General features: G+C 45.3%; 3 protein-coding genes across 13 annotated transcripts in view; 2 read left to right on the top strand and 1 right to left on the bottom strand.

The window, feature by feature from the left end:
• DHX57 (DExH-box helicase 57) overlaps positions 1-8,631 on the bottom strand; it is a 33,089-nt gene extending 24,458 nt beyond the window's left edge. For 2 of the 8 annotated variants that reach the window (XR_006289992.1, XR_006289993.1), the window contains exons 1-6: positions 8,481-8,513; positions 6,873-6,978; positions 5,868-6,067; positions 4,165-4,317; positions 3,006-3,173; positions 1,418-2,256 (exon numbers count right to left, since the gene is read on the bottom strand). Coding sequence is in view for 5 of the 8 variants with exons in the window: in XM_043544141.1 (XP_043400076.1) it covers positions 1,418-2,256; positions 3,006-3,173; positions 4,165-4,317; positions 5,868-6,058 (1,351 nt within the window). In the remaining 3 variants the exon portion in view is untranslated. Of the gene's footprint in view, positions 1-1,417; positions 2,257-3,005; positions 3,174-4,164; positions 4,318-5,867; positions 6,068-6,872; positions 6,979-8,357 lie in introns of all 8 variants that reach the window. The other 6 variants (XR_006289991.1, XM_043544141.1, XM_037896256.2 and 3 more) reach the window with 6 other exon arrangements.
• Positions 8,526-26,489, top strand: MORN2 (MORN repeat containing 2). 4 transcript variants are annotated; one of them, XM_043544145.1, is made up of 6 exons: positions 9,001-9,207; positions 10,106-10,156; positions 12,262-12,368; positions 13,263-13,399; positions 17,206-17,324; positions 22,098-22,143. In XM_043544145.1, exons 1-5 carry the CDS (start codon positions 9,120-9,122, stop codon positions 17,306-17,308), a joined length of 486 nt encoding a protein of 161 aa, XP_043400080.1. In that variant the 5' UTR covers positions 9,001-9,119; the 3' UTR covers positions 17,309-17,324; positions 22,098-22,143. The 4 variants fall into 4 exon arrangements, with proteins under 4 accessions (XP_037752190.1, XP_043400080.1, XP_043400079.1 ...); XM_043544144.1 differs by lacking the exon at positions 22,098-22,143 and adding an exon at positions 26,355-26,489 and having other exon boundaries at positions 9,002-9,207; XM_037896262.2 differs by lacking the exons at positions 9,001-9,207; positions 22,098-22,143 and adding an exon at positions 8,526-8,611 and having other exon boundaries at positions 17,206-17,487.
• ARHGEF33 (Rho guanine nucleotide exchange factor 33) overlaps positions 26,418-27,822 on the top strand; it is a 45,801-nt gene continuing 44,396 nt past the window's right edge. Inside the window, exon 1 of the mRNA XM_043544143.1 lies at positions 26,418-26,500. Coding sequence (XP_043400078.1) covers positions 26,479-26,500 — 22 coding nt within the window. The 5' untranslated portion in view covers positions 26,418-26,478. The remainder of the gene's footprint in view (positions 26,501-27,822) is intronic.

The raw sequence follows: 27,822 nt of genomic DNA, 5'->3' as shown, positions 1-27,822 counted from the left end.
GGACGGACAGCAGGCTGGATGGGGACTTGGTTTTATCTGGCTTTCTGCAAGGCACAGCAGCCAGCGCTGCCGCCACGTGGAACATACAGCCGCACTGAGCACAAGACCAGTGCATGAAGATGCCCGTTTCCACTTCTCTGCTGCCTGAAAAAAAATGGATGCAGTTTGTGGAAGGGAGGAGAGAGGAACAGATTCAGTGGCCTGTTTTATGTGAGGCACAGCAGCCAGCGCTGCCACTGCTTGGCACATGAATCACCATTGCCTCGGCAGGAGGACACGGGGAGGCAGAAGCGGCCATCCGTGCCCACCAGCCTTGTGCTCGGTACAGCTTGTAGCACACACTCCAAGCAGCAGCATTGCTGGCTAGTGTGCCTAGCAGACAACAGGCTGCTCCGCTCGCCCCCAGAGTGCTGCTCCAGCATGGCACTGCCGTGCACTATGCGCCTGAGACCAGTGCTTCTGCCTCCCTGCTGCTGGAAGAGTCCAAGCAGTTTGACAGGGACTCAGCAGCCATGCGTATTCTGTGAAAAAAAGCGACACTTTCCCGTGACACTGCCGTGAATCTTCAAAAGATTATCCAGGATGTCCATGAGGCCTTATGTATACAGGGCGGCTGCCACTCCTGTGACCAATAATGTGGTCCGACGACTCTCTCTGTTTATAGTTACTGCCTGTGTAATCCATCCAGCAGTATGGAGCAATATTACAAACGAGAGATATCATTAGGAATGTTATAAAACTGGGTGAAACACCTGCTCAGCCTTAACTCCAGCTTTATGAAGTCTTTTTATTTTTTGCCTAGGAATTTTTTAAGTTTTTAAATGTTTCAAAATCGGTCAGTAACAGAAGCACTGGGACAAGCAGTCTGAACTTCACTCCCAACCTTGGCTTTAGCCTCTAGACCGTATTCCCACCATCAAAAGAAAAGCTTTTATGACACTGTCCTTTGTGTGTGTGGTTTTTGGAAAAAAAAAAAAAGGGGGGGGGGGGGTGAGAAAACCTGGATTAGTGCTGGAGGTGACCCACCTTGATTATCATGCGCATTATAAAGAGGGGTTTCAAAGGGGGATGGGCTGTTGCCAGCAGGAGAGTGAATTTGTGTGTGTGTGGGGGGGGGGGGGGGGGGGAAGGGTGAGAAAACCTGGATTTGTGCTGGAAATGGCTCTACTTGAGGATCACTTTAGATAAGCTGTTGCCAGCGGGGGAGTGAGGTGGGAGGAAGTTTTGTTTCATGGTCTCTGTGTGTATATAATGTCTTCTGCAGTTTCCACGATATGCTATGCATCCGATGAAGTGAGCTGTAGCTCACGAAAGCTCATGCTCAAATAAACTGGTTAGTCTCTAAGGTGCCACAAGTACTCCTTTTCTTTTTACGAATACAGACTAACACGGCTGTTACTCTGAAACCTGTCCTTACCTTCTGACATGCGATTTGAAACAGGTGAATTATCTGGAAACGCTTGTTTATGACCGTCTGTATGGGTTCTTGTTGAGGGTATGTCCAGCAGGGACATAGGAGGGACACTATACTTGTGGTAAGTATTAGTAAGTAACTCAGTTATTTCCGATTCATCCTCTAAACAGGTTATTAAAGAATACACAACTGGTTCATTAGCCTCTGCAGACATCAAGGCCTTTCCATAGAGGAATTCAGCAATGTGTAAACGATAAGCCAGAGGTAGATTCTCATTGGTGGAATAAAATGCCACAATGGGTGCCTGATATGGGTATTTGTTATCCTCAGGAAATCTGATTTCAAGTTCGTACAAAGGAGAGATATCGCCATTAGATCTGAGGTGAGCGTCATCCACAGAATTCTGTAACGTTCTTGGCAGGTGCTTTGGAGGAGTCTCATGTTGGAATTTGCATCTTGAGCCAAACTTGCAGCCCCCTTGAAGGTAAAATTTACAGACTTTATTTAAAGTCTGTTTTTCCACATCTTTGGCAGCACTATCCCTTTGTTTGGATTTGCTGACTTTATTTGTTAGGTGCTCCAGTTCCAATCCAAATATCCAAACTCTGTTTTTAATTCTTTCTACAAAGTTTTCTCCATAGATTGAATGGAGAGCAAAAGCCTCTTCTTGCCTTTGTTCCAAGCATTCTTCTACACTGGCCTGAACAACTGCTTCTGAGATTTGCATCCTCTCTCCGTATTTTTCTGAAAAGCACTGCAACAGCAAGTGTTCCAAGGATGCCCCAATGTTACCATTGCAGGATCTTAGAATTGTCCGACAGCGCTCATTATCAAAGCCATACCTACAGCAGAATGGAGGAAAAAATTGCAAAAGGCAATGACAAAAAAGCAATGAAATATGAAGTAACTGCAGATCTATTCAATTAAACTAATTTAATATAAGCTTATATGGAATAAGACATCATTACTATTTTGTTTGAAATATTTTGAGAGAATTTTAGTGCTCATGGGAGGTGCCAGACTGGCAACTATGAAAACAGAAGTCCATTGTTTAGCCAGCCCGTGATGGATTCACCCATTCAGTGAACGTTCCGCATTTCAGAAAGTAGCTCATGACAGCTACAGGATTATTAAACCATACAGTGCAAAGTCAACTCTTCAGAAAAAGTTTAGTTACTTAGAGATAGAAAGCTTCCACATACAAAAAATAGCTGATTACTGCTTACAAGGTACCCTGTGTGAACTATAATGACAAAGGAATTCTACGTTGTATAGAAATATTTGCTATTTGCCCATTGGGACTGCCAAAATTGAATACAAATACTTTCCATTTCCATTGACTATCCTGAATATTAGATTTTACAGTATCTATTTCTGTTTCGTGGAGAGACAACTGAAACCACCAAACGTAGCTACTGCTGCAAGACTGGAATGATTTAAGTATTATTTTAAGCGCATTCACAAAAGGGCTGATTCTGTTAGTCCTCTGCATGCAGAATTTCCACCGAAGTCAACGAGAGTACCAAGCACTGAGGGCTTAAAGTACAGTTTCCAGGAGTGCAAGCGTATTATTTATTGTGAACGGAATCACCTGGAAAGTTTATGCACAGCAAATGAAGACACCTCACTTTCCACCATTTTGTGTTCATCTGGTTCAGAAACCACCCTTGGAGTTACTTCAGAAATCTCTTCGTCTGCTGACCAGCAAGGCACGTCATCAAAATAATCAGGTTTATCATCATCATCTGATGCAGCCATTCTGATAAAGAGATATCAAATCAATAATAGCATTATACATTTTAATTAGGGGTGTGTGTGTGTGTGTGATTCAAAATTATGGTGTTTCAAATAAAGGGAAAATTTAATAACATGCTGCTTTTATTTAGAATAGCTTGTCTGCTAAAATGTTATACATTACACATAACTGAGTTATGGCCACCACTAATTGGCAGAATGCAATTTCAAGAGCAAAAATATTGTAAGCAGCAAACATCTGAAATGATGATTTTTTAAAATAATTCTTGTCCACAACTTAGGAATCCTGGCTACATTTCCTAGAGAAGTCAAGAATTTCTATGGATCTGTTACAGGAGTGCAAAGAAACCAAAAACCTTCAAGAATGACCATCAGCAAAACAGGGAAGATCAAATTTGATATTCCTGATCATTCTGAAGTTAATAAAAAATAAGGACTTCTTTATACTTCATAAAGCACAACAACAACAAAAAAGAAAAAGGAACAAAGCCATTTTCTGCTCTTCAAGTCAACTTTAAAGAAATAAGGGAACAAGCAATTACTTTTGGAAGTGGTGGTAAATCAGAGTGCTTAAAAGTATTAGAATGGTGCACATTTTCTAACAATTTACATTTGGATAGTTCCTTTCATCTAAAGAAATCCCATAGCACTTCAGACACCACACAATGCCACCGTGAGGTAATGATCTCTGGTGTGGAACATAGTAGCCATTTCATAGCAACAGTAATATTACACACCAGTTTGCCAAAAGGAAAGGAAGAAATTTTTTTAGGAAACCTATTCCAACATAGCAACTATGGAACTATATAGTACAGATGAGTTGTGGGGTTTTTTGGCTCCCGACTTTAAGGCACATCATTACATATTACAACAGTGCCCAGTGAATGATGGAAAAGGTTAGAGGCTTTCACATGCAAAATATTTCTCCTCTAAGCAAAGGTACACATGTAAAAAAACTGATCTAGCCAGGAATGGTTTTGTTTGTTTAAACTAACTCGGAACCAGCAGACAGCTCTTGTCCCTGCAGTTCTCGGAGGAGTTCCTTCACCCTTTGCTGATTCTCAGATGTCATATGTATGGTCTGCAGAGGCATCCTCGTTTCAGGTCTCTGTTTGCTTTGCCCTCCTCTTCTGATAACGCAGCTTGTTCTAAAAATTAAAAAAAAACACCCACACACAAATTCCATGTTTATTTATGTAACTGAAATTATACAGACTAATCAGATTCCAACATCAAGAATCCAACAGAAGGATTAAAGTGAGGGCTCCTTCAACACACAGGCACAATGGGACACTTGATTCTGTTTATGTGTTGGAGGGTCTTTAACAACAAATACACTTTTTTTGGTCTTATGTCAGATCCTCAGTGTTTTCAAGTCATTTGGCTAGATAAAATCATCAGTGGTTACAATACAGACAAGCATGTTTAAGTATAGATTGGCTAGAATACATTTTGTGTAAAAAAAATCTGACAATAATGCACGCACACTAAGATTATACGATAAAAAGACTTTCTGGCAGACCAAAAGCTATCATACATTTGCATTAAAACATGCTTTAAACTTGGAAGCGTAAAACTTGAGGAGGAGAAGTTAGCTTTAAAGGACTGGTAATTCAATATGCAAAGCAGAACTCTTTGCCTATAAGTTTAGATTTTTATTTTAACATGAAAATTCACATTTTCAACATTTACATTTTAAATGGAAGCTGATTATAAGGCCTGTCCACTCTTCTTTCTAGAATTTGTACCATCTATTGTTATTTGCCAGTAAGAAGACTGCTCCAGACCAGTGTTACATAGTTGCTGTAGTGAAAATAAGTTGTACCAGAGAGAAAGAGTGCCACTAAGCCACTGCCAAAAGCAGCAGGAAGAGTGTGTGTAAATCCCAGGAAACAGAGCACAGAGTTTGGAGCCAGAGATCCTGAATCCTATTGTGCTTCTCCAACTCCTCCCTCAACTAGCCTTAAGACTTTAAAATTTACAAACATTTGCTGAGACATCCCACTAGTCTATGCTGAGATTTATTTGACGGCTCACTAATTTCTGTAAACCTCACTTACCCCCATGTGTGAAATCAGGTTAACTTGCTCCGCCCTCACCTGAAGGTCAGACCAGAACTAGCGTCTGGGACTTGAAAGCTAGCAATTATAGGCAAAGTTCAGCACCAATCTGGTCATTTTAAAAGCTCCATTTAGGCACTATAATTTCACTGTGCATAACAACTACTCAGGGGTTTCCACCTTACTCTCTTCTGAAACATTATCTTCAGTGGCTAACTGCAATGAAAACTACACCGACAATTACTCAGGTAACAATGGTCTAAAAAATGCAGGAAGAACTATCCAAACCTGCTTAATTGTGGCAAAATCCCTTGTTTAACTGCAAGAAATACAGGCCCTGATTTACATGTTAAGGGAGGCTTTTACATTGGCGCTAACTTGAAAGAGAATAAATACACACACACAAAAAGTATTTGAAGAGCATTTGTCTGTGTTTCTTTTTAAGTTATTCTATGTGTATGTGCTTTAATCTAAGCTGTTTACCCAGGTTTCTTATTATGTAAAATAAGTTAACTGGAAACTTTCCCAAGTATAAGAATTCCTATTCTCTTTACATTTCCAAACATTCAAAGGTGTTCAAAAAGTGGATTTGAAGTGTCCCACAAATCTTAGTCACACAGAAAATGAATAATAATGACCTGGATGCAACTGGCAGTTCCTCAAAGCAGCAAAAGTCATCCCCGTCATCCCAAGCTTTGCTTGACCCTTTCTTATTTCCACCAGCATGAGATTTGTTACATTGTCCTCTGCCTCTTCCTCCTCCGCTTCTGCCTCGTCCTCTTCCTCCGCCTCTATTCGGCCTTCCTCTTCTCTTCCCCGCTGAACTCATTTTCTCCTACTAAGGGAAAAAAAAAGGTTAAACAAATATTCTTATAATTATGCAATACAGTCCATGTTTCTTGGTGCACATCATACTCTTATTTATATGGTACAATAAAGGGTATTGTTAACAAATGGTCTGTTAGAAAATATGCCTTGTCTAATTCATAGGTCTAAGCACCAAGCGTACTCTTCTACAACAGTTTTTGTAAAATACAAAAGCATTTAACACAAAAGCTATTCTAGTCTATTGTGATAGCAGGTTTTTGCTAAAGTAGCTGTAGTGTTGGTGCTTTCGTTTCTTCATCTGAAAAATGAGTCTAGTAACAATGCTTCATGCTCACCTCTCTTCATCAGTAGATATCTGAGAACTTTAAAAAGGCGGGTAAGTATTATTAGCCTGATATCACAGGTGGCCCAGCTATGGCCTCATGGAAACTTAGAGTTCACATCCATTCAGCCAGAGTCCATCAGTGCCGACCCTTAAGCATTCATGAGTGCAAGCTGGGGTTTGCACCAACTGAGCTCACCAGGAATTACCCCTGCTTGAAATACACAGACCCAATGGATCTGCATTCATCTTAGGGGGATCAGTGAGAGGCCACAGTGTTCTGCGAGGAGTCTCCTGCCTCCTCGGCAGCTTTGGCCCCACTTTTTCGTACGGCAATTCTAATGGGGACACAACGGTGGAACTTTCTAGGGCACAGATGACCCAGGGACAACCCTTAAAGGGGATCTCCACTGTGGAGAGGTGTCCAGTCTTTATTACTTTTCCACCCTAAAGTTTGCAGGGCTGGGAAGGATGAGGATGCATGTTCCCCTACCTCAGCTCTTCTTTAGCCTGCTCACTGCCCTAAGTAGATATCCATATTGCTGAGTGCCTTCTGGAATCTGGGAGCATGTTGCCACAGACATGGTTGTGGACCTCTTCTGTATGGGAGGGAAAGATCTGTGGGTAGAGTCCTCTCCTCTGGGAGCATACCTGGACTTTCTAAACTGAGATCTAAAGCCATCTGCATGAGGCACTGTAGTCTAGTGGAGAAGACATGAGTCTAACCATACCACTCAACCTTCAATCCTGCCATTACATGACACAAGCCATTAAAAACCTATGACAGAAGACCTAAATGTGGAACATCTGTATTTTGTTGCATATCCCAACATAATTAACACCCTATAATAATAGCTGTTCACTGTAACACCGATTTTACAGGATGTTTTCTCATTGCGGAATTCAATAAGCCAGTTTTTAAAAAAGAAAACGGCAAAGACAACTGCCATGATACGCGATCACAAAGACTGTTTACTTGGCAATTATCCAAACCAATGTTATATTGTACCGATGCAGCACATCTGGGGAAGACGCTGTATGGCGACGGGAGAGAGCTCTCCCATCGGCATAATAAAACCACCTCAGTGAACAGCAGAAGCTATGTCGGTGAGAGCAGCTCTTCTGCCGACATAGCGCTATGCACTCGAGCGCTTATGTCAGCGTAACTTATGTTGCTCAGGGGGGTGGTTTGTTTGCACCAAGTGGCATAAGTTTTGCCAACATAAGCTGTAGTGCAGACACAGCCTTACTCTACAACAGAGTCTTATAATGGAAACGAGTCGCTATCTCAGCTAAAGAGAGGCTGTTGCCCCTCCAGAGTGGAGGAGGGAGTGCGTAGGTGGGCAGCATTGCTGCAAGGCCGCGCTAGAGAGGTACGAAGCCTGAGCAGGGCCCCCAGCAGAAGCACTGGGCACAAGCAAAGGTGCCTGATGCTGGTCACGGTCACTGTTGGGGCTGACATATCAGTGGGTTAAGACACCTTCCGGGGGGGGGGCGCGGGGGGGGAATTCACATCCAGTACAAGACATAAAACCAACTTAATCACTCCGAGTGACAGCATAGCCCCATATGGGACCCCCACCCGCCACCGCGACCCCACCCATAACACCCCCTACCAGACCCCCCACCCATAACACCCCCACCCGCCGCGGGAGCCCCCCCCCCGCCCCGCCACCCCACCCATAACGCCCCCCTTGGGACCCCCTCAGCCCCGCCCCGCACCACGCCCCCCCCGTAACGTCCCCCAGCCCCTCCCCGCCCCACGACCCCCCCCGTAACGCCCCCCAGCCCCGCCCCGCCCCACGACCCCCCCCGTAACGCCCCCCAGCCCCGCACCACGACCCCACCCATAACGCCTCCCACCCCCGCGGGACCCCCCCAGCCCCGCACCACGACCCCACCCGTAACGCCCCCCGCGGGACCCCTCATTCCCGTAGGGCACCTGCACATAACCCCCCCACGCGGGACAGACCCTCACCCCACAGCACGCCCATGGGATCAGTCCGCCCCCCACATAACACGCGCCTGGGGGAGCCCCCCCAAAACAAAAACGCCCGTGGGGGACACGCCGCCCGCTGGGGGGACCCCCCGCTACACCCACCTGTCACAACTTGCTCCGAAGCCGGCCCAGCGCAGGCACCGCCGACCCGGAAGCGAAACGCCTTCTGCTTCCGGTGCAAGAGTCAATCTGTCCCCATAGCAACCGCAGACACCGCGTCCCAGGCATGGCCGGTGAGAGCCCCCCGCCCCCTGCCACAGCCCGCCCCCCACCCCGGACCCCCAACCCCCGCCAGAGCCCGCCCCCCCCGGAAACCCCCCCGCCAGAGCCCGACCCCCTCCACAGCCGCCTCCCCCGGACCCCCCCCGCCAGACCTCCCCACCACAGCCCGCCCTCCCGGATCGCCCCCGCCAGAGACCGCCCCCCCCGGACCCCCAACTCCCGTCAGAGCCCGACCCCCTCCACAGCCCGACACCCCCTGACCCCCCACCCCCGCCAGAACCCCACCACAACCCGTTCCCCCCGGAACCTCCCCGCCAGAACCCGCCCCCCCAGACCCGCCCCCCTCCACAGCCCGTTCCCCCCGGACCCCCCCGGGCCCGCTTGGCAATTCACACACGCTGAGGCCGTTCAGAACCGCGGCGCCCGGCAGCCGGATGTGCCCCCTGCAGGCCGGGCCATCACCGATCCCGGGCAGGGGTGCCACCTCCAGGATTGTCCGGGAGTCTCCCGGAATGGAAGATGAGTCTTCAATTAAGGATTCTGTCCTGTGATGAAACCTCCAGGAATCCCTCCAACCAACATGGGGAAACCCTAATCCCGTGGCAAGGTGACAATAGCAACACCTGACCTTATGAACACAGGATCAGATTCCTGCTCCTTCCCGCGGCTGCAGGGGTTAGCGCAGACGTCCCCCCAGTGCAGCTTGTTCAGCAGGTAGCATCGGGTTTGCTCAGGGACCTACGCAGTTCTGAGCAGAGTACCCCCATACTGGTCTGTGTGTATGGCCTGCCTAGACAAAGTGGTCAATTGCCCTTACACTATTACTGGCTTTATAAAGCCTTACACCATCATGTAGGCTCTGGCTATAATTCCTATCTTGTGTGTGAACCTCATTCTGATGAGTACCTGGATTCCAGAGTTGCCAGTTTTGCTTGGAAGCTTCATCACATGACATAATGTTTAATTAAAGATTAATCTTCAATTCCTGAACACTCCAGGACAACCCTGGAGCATTGGCAACCCTCCACGAAGCCCACCTTTTAACCATCCCACAACTGTATCTGATAGCTGCAGAAGGCTGTGCCTTTGTTGCGGTGGGTCCTAAAGTGTGGAACTCACTGTCTGAAACATCTGTTATTATTCATCTCTCCACACATTTCTGAAAGAAAAAAACCCTCAACTTTTTTATTTCAAAGGGTTTTTTTATTGTGACTACTGTTGGTCCTATGTTTATTACATTTCCCCAACTATCAGTTTTTTCCCTTCTTTTTGTACAGGACGCTAACATTTGTGTCTGTCCTGAAGGTTGAGTGTTTCTTTTCATTATGTTTTTCTTGTATTTGACTTTGTTCTCATTAATTTGTATCAGGCAGTACCCTGAATGCCTTGGAGGAGGAATATGGACATTTTATAAATACAATTATATTATTGATTGATTCTAGTTTGTTTAAAGACTTGGATTCCAAAATGAAAGTAAAATAATGACACACCTTTTCTTTTAACAGGTCCTGAAGTTTATAGAATATCTTTTGTATTTCCAAATAATGACAAATATGGTAAGAAATTCTAGAGAGTTAATGCTTACTTATTCTTGTTGACTGTAATTTAAAAAATGGATAAAATATCTCAGAACTAGGGTGACCGGATAGCAAGTGTGAAAAATGGGGACACTTTTTTGGCAAGGGAGGTGGTATAGTTGGTTATATAAGACAAAGCCCCTAATACTGGGACATCTAGTCATCCTCATTAAAACTGAGTTTATGGTATCAAAAATGTGCTATATACCAACTTCATTGCCCTGACGGAGGTCAGATTTTTAAACCAAAATGCTTTGTTTAAAAGGGAAAAGAGAAACTGTTTCAACAACACGTCTTGCTGACTGTTAAAACTAAAATCCCTAAAGATTTGTGGAAACTAATATAAGTGAATTTGTTTTCTTAGCTTTCCCTCCAGTTATTCCAAACCTTAAGACTTTGTTTACCTAAAACACCATTGCTTTGGTTGAGAAAACTGGATGGAACTACTTTCAGGGCAAAAAATTTGGCTCCATTGAAGTCAATGGCAAAACTCCAATTGACCTCAGTGGGGCCAGGTTTTGCTTCTGAGAGTTTACCATCTCAAACCCCAATCCTGCAATCAGCTCTGCACTGGGAGACTCCTGCACCTGTACGAAGGTCCGTTGACGTTAGTAGGGTTTGCACTGACGCGGCACTCCACTCACACTGATCTGATTCTAGCATTAGGGCCACAATCAGCCAGTGGAGTCAATACTACGTGATGCAAAGCAATTCTCTGATAAGACCTAATTCTGCTTCCACTGAAGTCAGCAGTGAAAATCCCATTGACCTCAATGGTGCAAGGTTAGGCTCATAGACTCAGATGTGACTCCTCTGTTAGTCCATATTGGTCAAGAGAGTGGAAGAACATATCTGAGAATTCAATCTGAATTTCCTGTATGGCAGCATAGAACTTTATTATTGTAGGCCACCAGATTGTCCTATATTTGAGTGGCACTGATAACTGCGCATATAGAGACATAAGAACGGCCATACTGGGTCAGACCAAAGGTCCATCTAGCCCAGTGTCCTGTCTTCCTCAAGTGGCCAATGCCAGGTGCCCCAGAGGGAATGAACAGAACAGGGAATCATCAAGTGCTCCATCCCATGTTGCCCAGTCATAAAATGTAAGGCCAAAAGGGACCATTCTGATCATCTAGGCCAGGGGTGGGCAAACTTTTTGGCCCGAGGGCCACATCGGGGAATAGAAATTCTATGATAGGCCATGAATGCTCACAAAATTGGGGTTGGGGTGCAGGAGGGGGTGAGGGCTCTGGTTGAGGGTGTGGGCTTGGCTGGGGCTGGGGATAAGGAGTTTGAGGTGTAGGAGGGTGCTCTGGGCTGGGACCGAGGGGTTTGGAGGGCGGGAGGGGGATCAGGGCTGGGGCAGGATTGTGGGAAGGGATGCAGGTTTTGCCTGGGAGTGCAGGCTCTGGGGTGGGGCTGGGGATGAGAGGTTTGGGGTGCAGGAGGGTGCTCCGGGCTGGGATTGAGGTGTTTGGAGAGCGGGAGGGGGATCCGGGCTGGGGCAGGGGGTTGGGGTGTGGGGAAAGGCTCAGGGGTGGAGGCTCCGAGCAGCACTTACTTCAAGCAGCTCCCGGAAGCAGTGGCATGTCCCTTCTCTGGCTCCTACCCAGAGGAGCAGCCAGCCAGCTCTGCACACTGCCCCATCAGCAGGCACCGCCCCTGTAGCTCCCATTGGCGTGCTTAGGAGCCGGAGTGGGTCCATGCTGCGGCTTCCAGGAGCTGCGTAGAGTGGCCCCAGACCCTGCGCCCCAGCCAGAGCAGGGCCCAGTCACGTGGTGCGGCTGCCGACCCTGCACCCCAGCTGGAGCTGACCTTCTGCATGACATGCATGACCCCCTACAAATCCTGTAGGAAACAATCCTGCACAGGGAGTGAAATGGATTAAATAATAATAATAATTAATAATTGCTCTCTCTGACCTAATAGGTCTTTTGCATCTTTAACTTCTAGAGATTTATTCTAAGATTTAAGTTTTTTAGTTAAATACTGCCTGGTTCAAATGGAAATAATTGTTTGAATTTCAATATATTGAAAGTAACAGGGTTTCTTGGACTACTCTTTTGCTTCACTCATTTTAGATGGTGAGTGTATAAGAACACCTGATGGTGCTCTTGAGAGGCATGGAGGTGGAGTTCATACCACCCCTAATGGAATTACTTACACAGGAAACTGGAAAAACGATAAGGTAATTTAAAAGTTCTCTATTTTAAACTTCTGTGGAGCTTCCAGTTACCATTAATGAATAGTTATCTAGTTTTAAAGAATAAGCCTTGGATTGTCTTTCTGAATTACTGAGACAAAATGAGTAAATATCGGAAAAGTTGGTTTTTGTTGCTGTTGAGAAAAAAATTGGTGCTACAGAGTGTGTAGCCCCTGTAATTAGACAAATAACAATGCAATTAGAAGGGAGCCTCTCCTGGCAACACTTGGTTTGGCATGGCATTCTTTTTAGTCTGTTGGGATTTTTTTTAAAGATAATTCAGTAAAAAAGCTACATTAAAAGAATTTTAAACAAAGGGAAACTGACTTATCCATTTTGATTGTCCAAGCTGAGAGAAATGCAAGAGTAAACAGAGCATCAACAGCAACAAGTAAACTGTTAAGGTTTTGCAGTAGATGCAAGTTTGATGAAGCTGAGGTATGTATGGCCTATGGTATGTGTATTGTATTGCTTTTGAGGTATGCATTGCTTGGAGTGCATTGTTGACACCATTGTAGGCATTATGAAGTTAGAAAGAAATGCACACGCCTTTTCTCTTAACTTCTTATTTCCATTCTATTAAGGTTTGGGATGAGAGTTTAAAAGCTGAGGCTCTCTGCTGAATGGACACAAAAGATCCCATGACACTTTTCGTAAGAGAAGGGTTTACTGTATAGATACCTTGGCCAAAAACTTCTGAGACCCATCTGAAAACCTTGCACAACTGAGCCTGGGTAATCCCTAAAGAGTATTAGGTGCCCTGCCTGTTTTTATTTAATAATGGAGTACATTCAAAGAAAATTATCTGAAGACATGGGTATACATCAATATTTTAAGAATAAGTATTAATCCTCTTCCTCAACTCCTTGTTAAACATAGATGAATGGCATTGGAAGGCTTGAACATCCTTCAGGGGCAGTTTATGAAGGCGAGTTCAAGGACAACATGTTTCATGGACTAGGAACGTATTCATTTCCAAATGGAGCAAAGTACATTGGAAATTTCAATGAAAACAAGTAAGCTTAATGCCAAAGACACAAGAGTTGTTTAGGCTGCTCCCTCCAAACATGTGGGTTTTAATACTGCAAGATACTACATCTCCACACAAAGTTGACCGAACGTGGGAGTAGCTTTCTCTAGCCAGTGAAGGATGAGGCCATCTTGAAATTTTTCATTTTGTAGGGCGTCTTAATGAGCATTTGCAAGTTGGGGTGTAAATCTGCGTCGCTGCAGCACACTGTGCACTAACTGTCCATGTGGACCCAGCTTCTGTGCACTAAAAGTTCCTTCGTGTGCATTGATGTGCAGCAGTTTGAAGCTGCGGTATTAGGAAACTTGTAACGTGCAGGAGCAGGGTCTACACGAACAATTAGTGCAGGCCCTGCTGAAGCATTGCAGATTGACGCCCCCTACCTGCTCATTTAGACAAACTATTCGTACAGACATGGCCATAGATTCATAGTGTTTAAGGTCAGAAGGGATTAATGTGCTAGATTAAAAAGACCTTTAGCACCCAGTATTTTCTCCCTGTCAAGGTACTTTTACACTGTAATTAAGTCACCTCTCAGTTTTCTTTTTGATAAGATAAACAGATTGAGTTCAATTGTCTCACCGTAAGGCCTTTTCCCCATCTCAGAAATCATTTTTGTGGTTCTTTAGTCCACCGTCTTCAATTTTTCAACATTCTTTTGAAAATGCAGACAGCAGAACTGGACGCTGTATTCCTGTATCGGTCTCACCAATGCTGTACATAGAGATTAAGTCATCTCACTACTCCTCCTCCTCACCACTCCCTTGTTTACACATCCAAGGATAGCATTAGCCCTGTTTGCCAGAGCATCACACTAGGAATTGGTATTGAGTTACTTCTCTGCTATGATCCTTTTCAAAGTCACTGCTTTACAGGATCCAGTCCCCCAGCCAGTGCTTCATTTGTGCCAGCACTTGCCAGCACCTCTAGGCTTGAAAGTTCATAGCCCTGGCACCCCGGGCTTGCTGCATCAGTTATGAATGTAAAAAAATTGCTTGAGCTCTTTCATAACAAATTAAGCACTGCCCCCAGTCTGTAGGTATGGCCTGCATTCCTTATTCCTCTATGTTTTAAGACAGAAGTTTAGATTCCAAAGTGATGAGGAAATGCTGCATCTGGAGGTATATTTTTTTTATCATTCAGATTAATGGAAAAGCTGTAGTGCTGACCTTATTAAAACAACAGCTGAGTCTGTTGCTGCAGGGCTGTGAATGAGGGGTTTTGTATGAGGAAGAGATTGTATGTCCCTGAAACGAAAGTGGATCTTGATTTCATAATAAGTGGATCTAATCAAAAAATTGACTTTAAAACTGATGTCAACAGTGTTCATATTCATTCTCCTTAAATGAGTCTCTGCAAATTTGCTCAGGTTTGAAGTTAATACAAGATTTTTTTTTTTTTTTTTAACTACCACCTCAGTGTAGCATTTGAAAAGCTAGCTGCATTTTTTCTGTATTGTTAACAAACAATGAAGAATCTTGAATCAGAATACAGTTTTGCTGGTGATGCACAGAGAGAACTGAATACACTAGTGCTAGTAATGTGACCAGTGATTATGGTATTTTTAAGGCATCAGTCCCTGCTGTCAGAATCCAATCAGATACCAAATACAAATCTGTATCCTAAAAACAAACCAGTATTTTTTGGAAAAGTAATATCACATTTATTTTAATGCTTTACAAGGAAAATCCATTTAAAATTACACCGCCCAGCATATGTAGTTGCTGGTTCAGAGTTTGTAATTTTAAACTTTATTTTAGGGATTTTGTATGCACTATGATATGAAACGCAAGATGTAAGCTTTCTGTGAGAACAAAGAGTGAGTGCCTACCATTTTGGCAAGGACATTTGGAAATACATCAAGATGGTGGCTCCCAGGTGTGTGTTAGGCCAGAACAATGCCCATACACCTCCTTAAGTGAGATGTAAGTGGTGCATAGGTCTCCTGTTGGCCCTTTGCACAGGGATGAATATCATCAGTTGTGAATATGTGGTCAATCCAGTATGCTCTTAGCTGCAGGAAGGATTGTGTGGTGTTGCTCTGGGTCCACATGTCAGCAATATTAGCAATATTCCTTATTATTAGCAATATTCCTTGCTAGTGAACTTGTTCAGACATATCAGAGATCACTGTGTGAGCAAAAAATTTGGGAAGGGCAGTTGGTAACAAGCTCCTGGAATATGATCAGTTGACCAGTGGTTGGCTACTCCACAACAGAAGTTAGCTGGTTATCTACCACCATCGTCTGACCCAACATACTATGAATCTTCCTGGCATTCAAAGAATCTGTTTTCTATGCCACCGTCTTTATAGTTCTCTGTAATGTCTGAGGCTAGCTTGCAATTCTAAATACCCTGTGGTCCCTGACAACCCTTTCTAGGTTATCTTGCTAACTCTCAGGATTCCTTGAGAAAACTGAGATACCACCATGCCAGTTTGCAGCCACCACTATTCCTCTTGAGAAGTGAATGAGAAACTGGTCCCCCAGGACTGTTTTTAAAGTTTAATTTTCCATTGCCAAGGCATATTGGAGCATAGACATTGCTTCACTGAGGGAGTATTCAGATATTTTGACCTTGAACAGAGCTTTAAAATATCCACAGAGACATGCTTTTTTGAGGAGAGAGTCCAAAATGGCTGTCACAGGAGTCTAGAAAACACTGCACTTTGCCTTGGCGCACCATAACAATGAGAATTGGTAGGGATGGGGAAAGGCAAAGGAAAGTTACGTTTACAGCATTAAGATCACACGGTAACTTGCTTTATGTATATGTGCATCTTGCGTGTACCACTAATAAAAATCAGGGTAAGTTCCATGGAGTCCAGCTAACCTCAGATCCTGGCTGGGCAGTGACGGTGTGCCTTCACAGGCCACCTACTGGGAGAAAGTTGTAGGGCAGCCACTAGGCTATTGGGAAGGGAGGTGTAGCCTGACTGGCCCACTTCTTTTGCCCTATATATTGCCCCTGTTGAAGTCATTCCGGCTCCTAGGTCAGAGCTTTTATAGCTTAGAGTCATCGAGTTTGAGGCCAGAAGGGACCATCCAATCATCTAGACTGACCTCCTTTATTTCACAGACCACCGACACCACCCAGCGCCCACAGACTAAACCCAACAAACGAAATAGACCAAAGCACTCCAGCCCACAGGAGACTAAGCTATTATGCACCATAGGCAGAGAATAGGAGAGACCCAGGTGCACCAGTGCCCAGGGTCCTTGCAATGGCAGGGAGTTAGTTAAGTGAGATCTATCCAGATAATCCAGCAAGTGACCCACTCGTGTGCTGCTGAAGGCGAAAACACCCCAAGGTCACTGTCAGTCTGACCTGGGGAGAAATTCCTTCCCAACCCCACATGGCGATCAGTCAGACCCTGAGCATGTGAGCAAGAACCAGCCAGCCCAGCACCTGAGAAAGAGAACACTTGTTGGTGCCACCTCAGTGCCCTGGCCCACCCCAGCCAATGTCCCATTTCCAGCCTTGCCTATCCCACATGCTTCAGATGAAGGAGACCAAAAAAAAAATCCGGAATATATTGGGCAGAAAAGATCCCTTCCTGGCTCCCGGAGCATGAGTTTTAGGAACATCAGACAAACTGGAAGGGCTTCTGAGGCTATTGAGGAGATAATTACCACATGAAAAAGTTAGGGGAACTGCTTGCTCTGTAAGGCGGGGTGGCCCCAACTCTTGCTGGTCTGTTGATCTATCTAGGTATTTCTAGAGCTCTCACCATTGTATTCACAGCACATTGATTGCATTCTCCCTTAACAGATTGGTTTTATACTGTTACAGGCTGGAAGGTGAAGGAGAATTTATAGATACACAAGGCCTGGAATGGAGTGGCACATTTCATTACACAGCAGCACCAGGACTGAAGCTTAAGCTGGAAATGTAACTATTTTGCACTAAAGGTAACATGTATTAAATACTGTTCTTGTGCTGCATTTTGACTTAATAGTTGTAACCAAGGTTTACAATAGCAACTGATGTCTTAACGTATTTATTAGAAATAATTTCCCAGGCTACAGACTGTAAATAAAATTAACCAAACTAAACATTCCATTGTTTTTCTTTTCATTATGAAGTTCCATTTTATGGATGTCTAACAAATGATGTGAAACAATGGGTTGAATTTAAAACCAGAGCAGTTAATGACTGTAATTAGTCTTGAAATAATTTAGTTATTAAATCTATGGGAGACTGTATCAGGAATTTTAGCAAGTTTGAGTTTCAAAAGAAAACAGGACTCTGAAGACACCATTCATCAATGAGAGAGGCCCTTTTATGCCTAATTTGTGCAAGTTGCAGAGAAAAAACCAGCAACTGTCCCACACAGCTGCGCTCACAACCGTGCACAAACACAGCATGATTGCACGTGCACAAAGTACCACTAGTGCGCCACTGCGGTGCCAGCCTATGCAAGTGTAGCACTGCAGTTAGTCCTCCCGGTGCAATCCCATAATGCTCCTGGCCACACTTCACAGCTCAGCGCTTTGGTGCCGTCACCTGCCAAGCGACTCACCTGGCTGCATACAGGCCTTGGAACAGGTGAGGCGGTATGTAGCTGACCTTAGTGCCACCCTGATCCCTCAGAGTTCTAGGACAATTACAATTGTATTTTACATTTTTATGTGGCTTTGATCAGCACCGAGCTCTGTCCAGAACCGTACACATTTTGGTTTACCCTTTAAAAAATAGAACGTTGTTTTACCGTTTAAAAAAGAAATTGTTGAACTTTTTTTAGGTGGGGGAGGGGGAGAGAGTGAAAAGTGGGACCAATGACTCTTCAACGCCTGAAAAATGAGAGATCTTAATAAGCTCAGGTGCTACCTCCTCCTGCAGATGCAATACACTGCAGTGCATCAGTGCTCTGATTTTATGGGGGCTGGGAGTGGCACCTCAGCGAGGCAGCTGCATCTCCTACCCTGAGGTCTGACAGACTGGGAGCAGAAAAAGGCACATTGAGTAACAACAGATACAAGACAAACCCCCAGCCCAAGTACATCCGAGTGTTCTCCATACCTCTCCACAACCCCATTGTCCCTAACGATCTGGGGTTTCCACTGCACGAGGTGGGGCAGAGGACGTGAGGGTAGAGATAGAAACGGTCACAAATGGACCCAGTTTGATCTCCTGCGGGAGCCAGGTCCAGACCAAACTGCCAAATGAGCTGAACAACCATACAGACTAATCCACCAATGAAAGAAATCAACAATGGCGAACAAGTGTGCACCACAGTGCCCGAGCATAAAAAGAACAACAATAAGTAACTGACGAGGACAGAAAGAGGCAGATCCAGGAAAATATCAGATCAAAATGTATCAGAATGCTGTTCCTTGCTAAAAATCAAGTTTTGGAGCAAATTCAGACCTAACCTGTTTTGAAAAGCCCAAGCTCTTTGTCAGCTGTTTGCAAACAGGACGTGCTGATCTGGGATAAAGCACAGAGGGATGCTTCACTTTTGAAAATTAAAAAACTCTATTGACTCATCCCCAGTCCTGGTATTTGATGGTATTTCCCAAACTGTAGCCATATCAATAGATGTCAGAAGCGGCAGTCTCAATGAGCTGCTACTCCAGGCCTATGGCCCTGATTGGCGACCCATAGCATATTGTTCCAGATGGCTTTCAAGACTCCAAAGCCAGATTTGCTCAAAAAAAGAACATCTGCTGACCTTATAGGCCTTCAAGAGAGTCACCAGGTATTGGCAGGGATTTGATGATGTCCAGCTAGTGACAGACCCCAAGCTGCTCATTATGTTCACATACACCTAAGACCTAGACAATGTTCCCCTTAGATGCCAAGGATTGCTCATGTGCCAGATGTGATATAAACCTAGTGCAGAATATGCAGCAGAGGAGCCCTGGTGGTGGCTCATATCTTACTGAGGAGCCTTGCTGGCCACCTAGATTTTCCAGGAATTGGAATGATACAGAGACACACATGGGGCCTGCTTGCTTCACCACAGAAATTAGAATTGATTCAAATAGCCTCTACTGCTGATTCACAATTGCAAACTGTATTCAAGTGTGACATAAGAAATGGCTGGCCCAGTTACTTACCAGGCGTCGCACATGCAGTCCATGACCTTCTGTGTAACCAGAGAGGCACTCACTGCAGCTGAAGGCCAGATTACCTATGCTGTCTGATAAAGAACTATTTTTAGGTGACAGCTATTTGTTCAGAAAGGTCTCCAGAAAAGGCTTCTGGCTCCCCCAAGAGCTTTGGAAATAAGTCATTCTTGTGGCGGGGAGCTTATAATCAGCAGTGTTGCCAATTCTCATGATTTTGGGTGTTTTACTCAAAGCCACAGCTCCTGGGGGAGAGGTGATTAAGTGAGAATCTCAGCTTTCATTAAAACAAAAATTATACTAAATTTTTAGCCCTCGTGGCTGTGGTGAAAAGCTGGATAAATATGACCCCTAAAGCTCAAAAACTAGAAGGTGAATTAAAACAACTCAACATTTACCATCTGTTAAAAGTCTTATAATTTCTAAGCAAATCTTGTGATTTCTGGGGCCTGGCTCATCATGTATGATGGCTCAGGGCTGGTGATACTGCAGTTCTTATCTCAGGTACTGTAAGGGGCTCTCTGTAAAGGATTCCACAGCCCTCTTCTTTGTGTGGTCTCCACGTTTCTATCCTGATGCACAGCCATGCAGCCATCAGTCTTGCCCAACAGCTCATAAACTGTGGAACTGCTGACTAGAGCTGGTCAGGAATTTTCTGACAAAACAGAGTTTTGTCAGAAAATCCCAGTTTGTCAAACTGGAAAAGTTTAGTGGAGACCTCTTTGAGTTTGACAAAACTATTATCAAATCACAGGCAGGGTTCCACTGGACTCCTGCCTTGTTTCCTGGAGGGCCACTGGGGACCCTGGCTTCTAGAGTCTGCGGCTCCAGGGCTGCTCTGGAGCTGGAGCCAGTGGGAGCCGGGCAGCTGCAGATTGAATTAGATACTATTCTTGTTGGTTTCACAACTGCTAGTCACTAAAAGCAGTCATGAAACTGACAAGAATCATGTCAGTTTCATAAGTCGCTGCCAAGATCTGGGGATGCATCAGTGTTTCTGAAATGAATATTTCATGGAATTCCCAGCTTGTGGTTTTGGACTGAACTGGAACGAGACCAAATGTCACAATATCCGGCAAATCGGGAGTTCTGTGTTTGGGCCAGCTCTACTGCTGATGTCATCGGGCTTCGGGGTCTGTGAGTGTGCTGCTCCCTGAGGCTGCTGGAAATGTGGGGGGGGATTTCTGGGGCCATGTGACCCCAAGTCCTAGCTTTGTGGGAGTGGAGCAGAAGAGGGCTCAGCTACCCCCTGCTCATCAGTACTGCTGGCAGTGGCTTCTGCTACATCTCTGCCATCTGGAAGATGCTCCCCCTGGGAAGTTCCATACAGTGCTTGAGCTCCAGGATACTCCTGGAAGCATTCATTCTTCCCCTTCTGGGCTATGCACCAGCTGCACATGGGCCCACCAGCAGCAAGTCTCGGTGTCCTAAATTCTTGATTTAAGCAAGGCATCGTCTTTTTGCAGGCCTGCTAATAACTTAGGAGTCAGCCTCTCCCTGTCCTTGAAGCTGTTTATCTGGGACTCTTTTTCATTAAGCTACTTACTTTGCTCCACAGTGTTTGTACTCAAGTGGGCTGCACAGTTCTGAATTTCAGTTACCTCTGCCTGAAGGGTGCCTCTGGACCGGACTTTGTCCTGTAGCTGCAAGAGCAAGTTCTTCTTTTCTTGTTGTTCATCGCTCCTATGCTGGGTGTTGTTGCTTCTACTCTGGCTGCTCCCATGGAGTGACTCACTGGAATAACAGAAATCTTTTCCTGATCCCTTCACGTTTGAGATGAGTTGTCCCTCCTCCCCACAAGCATTCTGAATGTCTGTAGGGTCTCTCGAGTGAGTGCTGCAGAGCCGTAACGGGGCAGAGGTGGAGCGCTGCTAATCCAGTCCCCCTTCACTTTTTTCTGTTGAAAATTGATCACAGTCTAAGGAGAATCCAAAAATAAATGGTTGCTGCTCCCCTGTGCGGCCACTCGCCCTGCTGGTGCTGCCCTCTGTCTTCATGTCTGCACTGCAATTAAAACGCACAGCTGACCCATGCCAGCTGACTCCGGCTCGTGAGGCTCAGGTGAAGGGCTATTTAACTACAGTGTAGACAGTTGAGGTCAGGCTGGAGCTCGGGCTCTGGAACCCCGCTAGGGCCACACCTGCCTTTGTGTGCATGAACAAGGGAGGAGAAGGTGCCAGGAGCCTCTCCTGACCTCTGCACTCCCAGGAACAACAGGAGCTCAGGAGTGGCACAGAGTCCATGCTACTGTGGGGTAGAGAGGAGGTGGGGGCCATTTTCTACTTGCCTAGCCAAGCTGGAATGGAAGGCATGCTGCACCCTCTGAGCCTGGCCCAGTCAGAAACAAGGCCGTTGCTTCAGGCCCTGGGTTAGCACACTTTCCAGGGCTACAAAGCGTCCTTCTGCAAAAACGTACAATTCTAATGTAAAAATAAATCCGCATCGTCTTCTGCCGAACACACAGTCCTGAGTTACCCACGGGGATGTGACCTGAAGCTTACATAATTAGAAGGCATTTGTGATGCCCGCATTTAAAATGAGTGATTAGCATGTGACTATCCCATTCTGGGAAGCATCAGGCTACCATTGCATTCATCTCTCTTTTTTATACAGTCCCAACTCAGACAAGTACCACCACTGAAGGAGCTTTTACCTAGCCTTGGGTAAGTTTAAAATGTCCTGAGCTTCGGGTCTAGAATTGTTTTAGTAATGGCATTTTTCATGCTAGTGGGAAAAGCTAGTGGCATGTGTTTATTAGGTGTTGGATTTACAGCACATAAGCAGGTAGTTAGGTATTTTCTAAGAGCAAAAATCATTCCTCAGTTGTTGGATTCACTGCAATTATTTCTGGCTAATTTCTTTTCTTGCCTGTGCAGTGTCCCAGATTGCCAAACAAACTTTTAAGGATTTGTATCTAAACTATCAGAGTAAGGATAAAGAGAGCTAACAGTCCATACCATTTAGCAGCAAAACTGAGATCTGAATTGGAAGGCATGCTCATTTGAAATATATGTATGAAGATAAAATTAGAATTAGTCAGACTCTGGCGGTAAAATGATACAGGAAATCATTTGTTTTTTACCCTCCGAGGAAATGTATGCTCTTTATGGGCACTGGATAGCTAATAGAACAATCAGTTGTGAAATGGGAACTATGCAAATAAGGTTGCGGATAGATTCTGACACAACGTATTTGTTAACTAGATTTGTTAAAGAAGGCAACGCACTGAAGATCCCTTGCGGAGCAAAGAGAAAAAAATGATTACCAACAAAAATGGATAACTAGCTTTCCTTTGTATTTAGTACAGTGAATTCATGATTTCAGAAACTGAATGTGACCAAAAGCCAAATGAATAGTAGCCATGCAGCCAGCATATTAAGTCTAGCTTGGGTTAAAACTTTATCACTAACTTATTGATGCTCATGCATTGTCGTCTCTTTTTTAAATAACTGATCATTTCCCCAATCTGTGCCATCCTGAGCTGCATCTGCATATTGGTAGAAAGGCAAGTACACCATTGCTGCAGAAGCTGTGGTTCATAAAAGAGAGTGGGGGTTATGCACCCTCTTCCTGGCTCCAGATCCATGCACAGAGGAAGTATTTCATGCATAGATCCCCTCCTTTCGGTGTTGTCTCTTCCACAGCACTTTCTCCCTCCATGGACAGTTCAGGGATCGAGTTGGGATCACAGGAAAATTCCCATCCTTCCCTCTGTCTCAATGCCCCACATTCGATCGGCTGAGAAGTCGATGCAGACTCCTGCTGCATTAACTTTTGCACAATGACTCCTCTGTTGTGGGGAGGAGGGGAAGCTTCAGGGGGAGTCACTAGTGGAGGAGGCCACAGCAGTGCAGCGCCACTGGAAATTGGCGGGGTGAGAGGCCAAGGCTGCCACAGCTGGGGCAGGACGGACACTGCTGCGGATGGCTTTGGTTCCTGGGATCTCTGCTGATTTGGGGGGATGTGTTGATTTGAGGGGAAGAGCCCTGTTCTTTCCCCAGGGAGGAGGGAAAATGCCACTTCTTTCCCCAGTGGAATGATGTGACAAAACTCAGTGAGAGGAACCTGATTTTAGCTCCCTCTCTGGGGCCTTCCTGCGGGGTGTCTGCAGGAGGAGGCGAGCGTCCCTCAGTGACAGCTGCAACCAAAGGGCTGCAAAGCATTAGGCAGAAAAAGCCTTCCTAGCCTAATTTCTTGCTCTCCCTAAACTGTCCCTTTGCTACATCAGGTTTGCCATGGTAGGTCCCTGTGGTACCTGGGCTGGGATGTTCTGGAGAGGCCCCATCACTGGGCTCTCTGAGCAGCACCTGGCAAGTGTGGCAAAATAGGAAGAACAAGCTCAGTCTCTGCCTTCCTTGTCAGTTTGTAGGAGAAGCAGCTTGATCGGCCAATTGTGTGAGCGAGAGAAAGCATGATTGTAACTGGGGGGAAACTCAGCTGCAGAGATGAGTTCTGCATTTTGTTGTGAAGCTGGCCCATTCCATGGTCATCATCATCTCTTCTGGTAGCAAGTCCCATGGTCCAGCTCCAGCTCCTGGGAACGTTTTGAGTCCCATTCTGGGTTCAGGGTTAGGGTTAGGGTCACCTATTGGCCGGCAGTTGCATTGTTCCAGTTGAATGCCACTGAGGTGAGAGGCTCTCTCAGGCAGTCGGGGCCAAGGGCTAATCCCATGGAGGGCTTTGGTTATGGGTGGAGAAGTTGCACTGTGCTCACTATATATTGGGGAGCCGGTATTACTGCGCTGGGATGTGTAGCTAGGCAGATGGGTTGCTGCATTTTGCACCAGTTAGACCTTTTCCTAGCTCTGATTGATGTGTTACAATAATCTAACCTGGAGGCTGGAACTCTGCAAACCACTATCTCCAGGTCAGCATCTTGTAGAATGAGGTGCAGTCTTCTGGCCAGTTAGAGATGGAATCGGGTGTTTTGTGTCTCCAGGGCAAAGCAGTCTCCCAGTCAGGAGGCTCTGGCAGGGAGTTGTTCCCTCAGTCACTGGTCCTTCTGCCAGACAGAGCAGGCCTATTGCTTGCAGAGCATGCATGGGAAGCCAGATCCCCAGCTGACCTCTCCTTTTGCTTGTATCCCATGATCCGGGGAGATATCTTAGGTCTCAATGTGCCTTTACTCCTCAGTAAAGTATCTTTCGGCCTATGTGTGGTCACCCCAAGCTCTCCCAGGGATATTTACCGATGCTCCGTTTGCCATTGCATATGGCAGTGGCTCTCAACCTTTCCAGATGACTGTACCCCTTTCAGGAGTCTGATTTGTCTTGCATAGCCCCAAATTCCAGCTCACTCAGGAGCACCAGAATGGGGAGGTCTTGTTTCCCCCCACCCCCCAGACTTTTAGGAAGAATATGTCGCTCCTGACCTCACTTAAAAACTACTTGCTTACAAAATCTGACAAAAATACAAGTGTCACAACACACTATTACTGAAAAAATGCTGACTTTCTCATTTTTACCATAGAATTATAAAATAAATCAACTGGACTAGAAATATTGTCCTTACATTTCAGTGTATAGTATATAGCGCCGTGTAAACAAGTCATTGTCTGTATGAAATTTTAGTTTGTACTGACTTCCCTTAGTGCTTTTTATGGAGCCTGCTTTAAAACTAGGCAAATATCGAGATGAGTTGATGTACCCCCTGGAATCTCCCTGCGTACCCCCAGGGAGATGCGTACCCCTGGTTGAGAACCACTGGCACATGGCCTAAATCCTGTCCCAACGGTCCCCAGCACTCTGAACTCTGCACGGGGATCCATTCTGTGGCTGCACAAGAGGCACAAGAAACAGTCACCAAATGAGACTATTAAACTGAATCCAATCGATCAGTGCTTTTAATATTTAACTTCATTAGGGGCAGCGTCCCTCAAAGTCCACAGGCCCTCACTGTGTGGTATGCTGTCCTCCTGACTGCTGGGAGGGGCTCCCATCTCCTCACCTTCAGGCTTCTGGGAAGAAGAGACATGCTGGGTGACTCATATCCAAAGAGCGTGATACAGACCAACTCTCTTTTTTTTTCTTTTTTTTTTTGGGTGGGAGGTCCGAAAGACTGTGGGGGCAGTCCTCAGTAGCATCAACTTCCTAGTCTGCAGGGGGCCAATGAGGTAGTCTGGGATTTGGAATGACCCGATCCCTCTGGTGAAACCCTGGGGTGCTTTACCAAGGAGAAGATTGTGCTCCAAGGGGATTGTAAAGCGGTGGAGAGGAATGCTTGTGCTCTCTGTGCGGGAGTGAGCTGGAAAGGTAGTCATGCTCTTTGGGCCTGATTTTCAGGGGTGCTGCACACTGACAGCACCCAGTAACCTCAAGGAGAGCTACAGGTGTCCATCGCCTCTGAAAGTCAGGGGGGCTGGACAGCATTGAGCAGCGGTGAGACCACTCATAAACCCTGTATAATGAGCATCTCTTGAGTGAATAACTCGGCCCATAGACAGGCTTACCGAGTGTTCAGCAGACAAATGTCAGTAGAATGCAGAGAGGGGCACATGCTTCTTTGCACTGCCGCTCATGTGCTTTAATCAGTGCATTTCCGTAAGTACTCATCAAATGCTTCAGAACAAGGTTGTTTTGCCTCAGAGTTTAACAAGCCACAAGGCCTCTCTCCTTGGCTAGGAAAGAGTCTAAAGGGGGTAAGCAGATGGAAACCTACCCACCCACCTCTTCTCTGCCAGCACCTGGTCCTGAGAACATGGCGTTTATGAAAGACTAAAGGGAGAGGGGTTCTGTGCTGTCACCATGTCTCTGTAGTCCCTCCTGGGACATGTGAGTTCAACTTGTTCTCTCTCTCCTTCAGTGTTTGCTCTGAATGTCTGCCTCAAGATATTCTAGCTCAATAACCCCCTTATACTTATTCTGAAAACAGGGCTTGGATCATCCAACTCCTCCTTGAACTCACATGCTAGTTATTCCAAAGTGAAAAATAAAAGCCCTCTGAAGTGAGGCCAGAGCCAGAACTCCCCAGGGAGGACGAGCAGCAAAGCACAGCCATGGATTCAAACAAACAAGAAGGTAAAGTGCACTCTTTGATAGAGGTTAACTAAAAAACAAAGCCCTCTCTAGCAAGAGAAATCGCTCCTTTGGAAAACACAACCGAGCTCTGTAAGAGAGACCTTTCGGAAAGAGAGATTTTCAAAAGCTCTCAGCACTGCTCTAATGCTGCTCCTTCTGTAGCCATTGGTAAATCTACAGTTGACTTCAGACCAGCGCTGAGGCCCAGATCCCTCAGAGTTATTTAGGCACCTAATTTCCATTTATTTCAATAGGAGTTAAGAACCTAAATACCTTTGAGGATTTGTGCCTGAGTGCTTTCGAAAATCCCACTCATTTCATCTAGAAACCAAAAATGTTTTACTCTAATCTGGGGGGTGTGGGGGGAGGAAGGAGGGTAGGGGGTAGAACTATCCATTACCTCATCAAATTATTAAAAAGTAAAAGCTAATAACAAATGTAGAACATATTTTAAAAAGTATTTCCATACAGAAATTAGGAGTTCAAAGGAGATCTACAAGGGCTTCGTATCGGTCACATTCTTTGTATTGCAGATATTTTCAGTTTGAGAATCTGACAATGAATTGTGAATTGCTCACCTGGGGAGAAGCTGATTTTATTAATGAAAGCATTTTATATCACATAGGTCTTAGGCTCCAGTTCTAGAAGATATTTAAGCACATGCCTAACTTTAAGCACGGGCTGCTTAAAATATAGCATGTGCTAAGGTCCTTGCAGAATTTAGACCTGATTCATTCATTACTTATACCAAGAACATAAGAACGACCATACTGGGTCAGACCAAAGGTCCATCTAGCCCAGTACCCTGTCTACCGACAGTGGGCAATACCAGGTGCCCCAGAGAGAGTGAACCTAACAGGTAATGATCTAGTGATCTCTCTCCTGCCATCCATCTGGCAAACAGAGGCTAGGGACACCATTCCTTACCCATTGTGGCTAATAGCCATTAATGGACTTAACCTCCATACCTACCAATATGCTGTTAAAACCCTGTTGGGATGGGGTGGAATGGAAACAGATAACAGTGTGTTTTGGAAAAGTTGGGGTTAGATCATACAGTTCTTTCACATGCAAAACTCCTGTATATTTCAGTTCTGTGCACAAATACATGCAAGGATAGGTCTTTATTCCATAACTTTGGAATTTAGAACAGAACCCAGTTAAATTATTTGTTTTTAGTTTATTTGACACACATCATATTTAAAGTGAAAACCCGTGCCAAAGCAGTACTATAGCATCATGGCCTACAGGGACACCCCGCTGTTGGAGGTGAAGTCTTTCCCAAGAGACATAAGGTCCTGAGCCCTTGACGATCTCAAGTC

Source organism: Chelonia mydas, chromosome 3, assembly GCF_015237465.2.
Source record: "Chelonia mydas isolate rCheMyd1 chromosome 3, rCheMyd1.pri.v2, whole genome shotgun sequence".
In the NCBI taxonomy this organism is placed as follows: Eukaryota; Metazoa; Chordata; order Testudines; family Cheloniidae; genus Chelonia; species Chelonia mydas.
The sequence above is the reverse complement of the archived record's forward strand: the minus strand, read 5'-3'. Positions and strand labels throughout refer to the sequence as shown.

Excerpts from the sequence above, each read along its gene's own strand:
- MORN2 (XM_043544144.1), top strand. The coding sequence starts at position 9,120 with ATGAGTCTTCAATTAAGGATTCTGTCCTGTGATGAAACCTCCAGGAAT. Across the intron at positions 10,157-12,261 it reads TCCAAATAATGACAAATATG|ATGGTGAGTGTATAAGAACA; the intron begins GTAAGAAATTCT and ends CACTCATTTTAG. Across the intron at positions 13,400-17,205 it reads GGAAATTTCAATGAAAACAA|GCTGGAAGGTGAAGGAGAAT; the intron begins GTAAGCTTAATG and ends ATACTGTTACAG.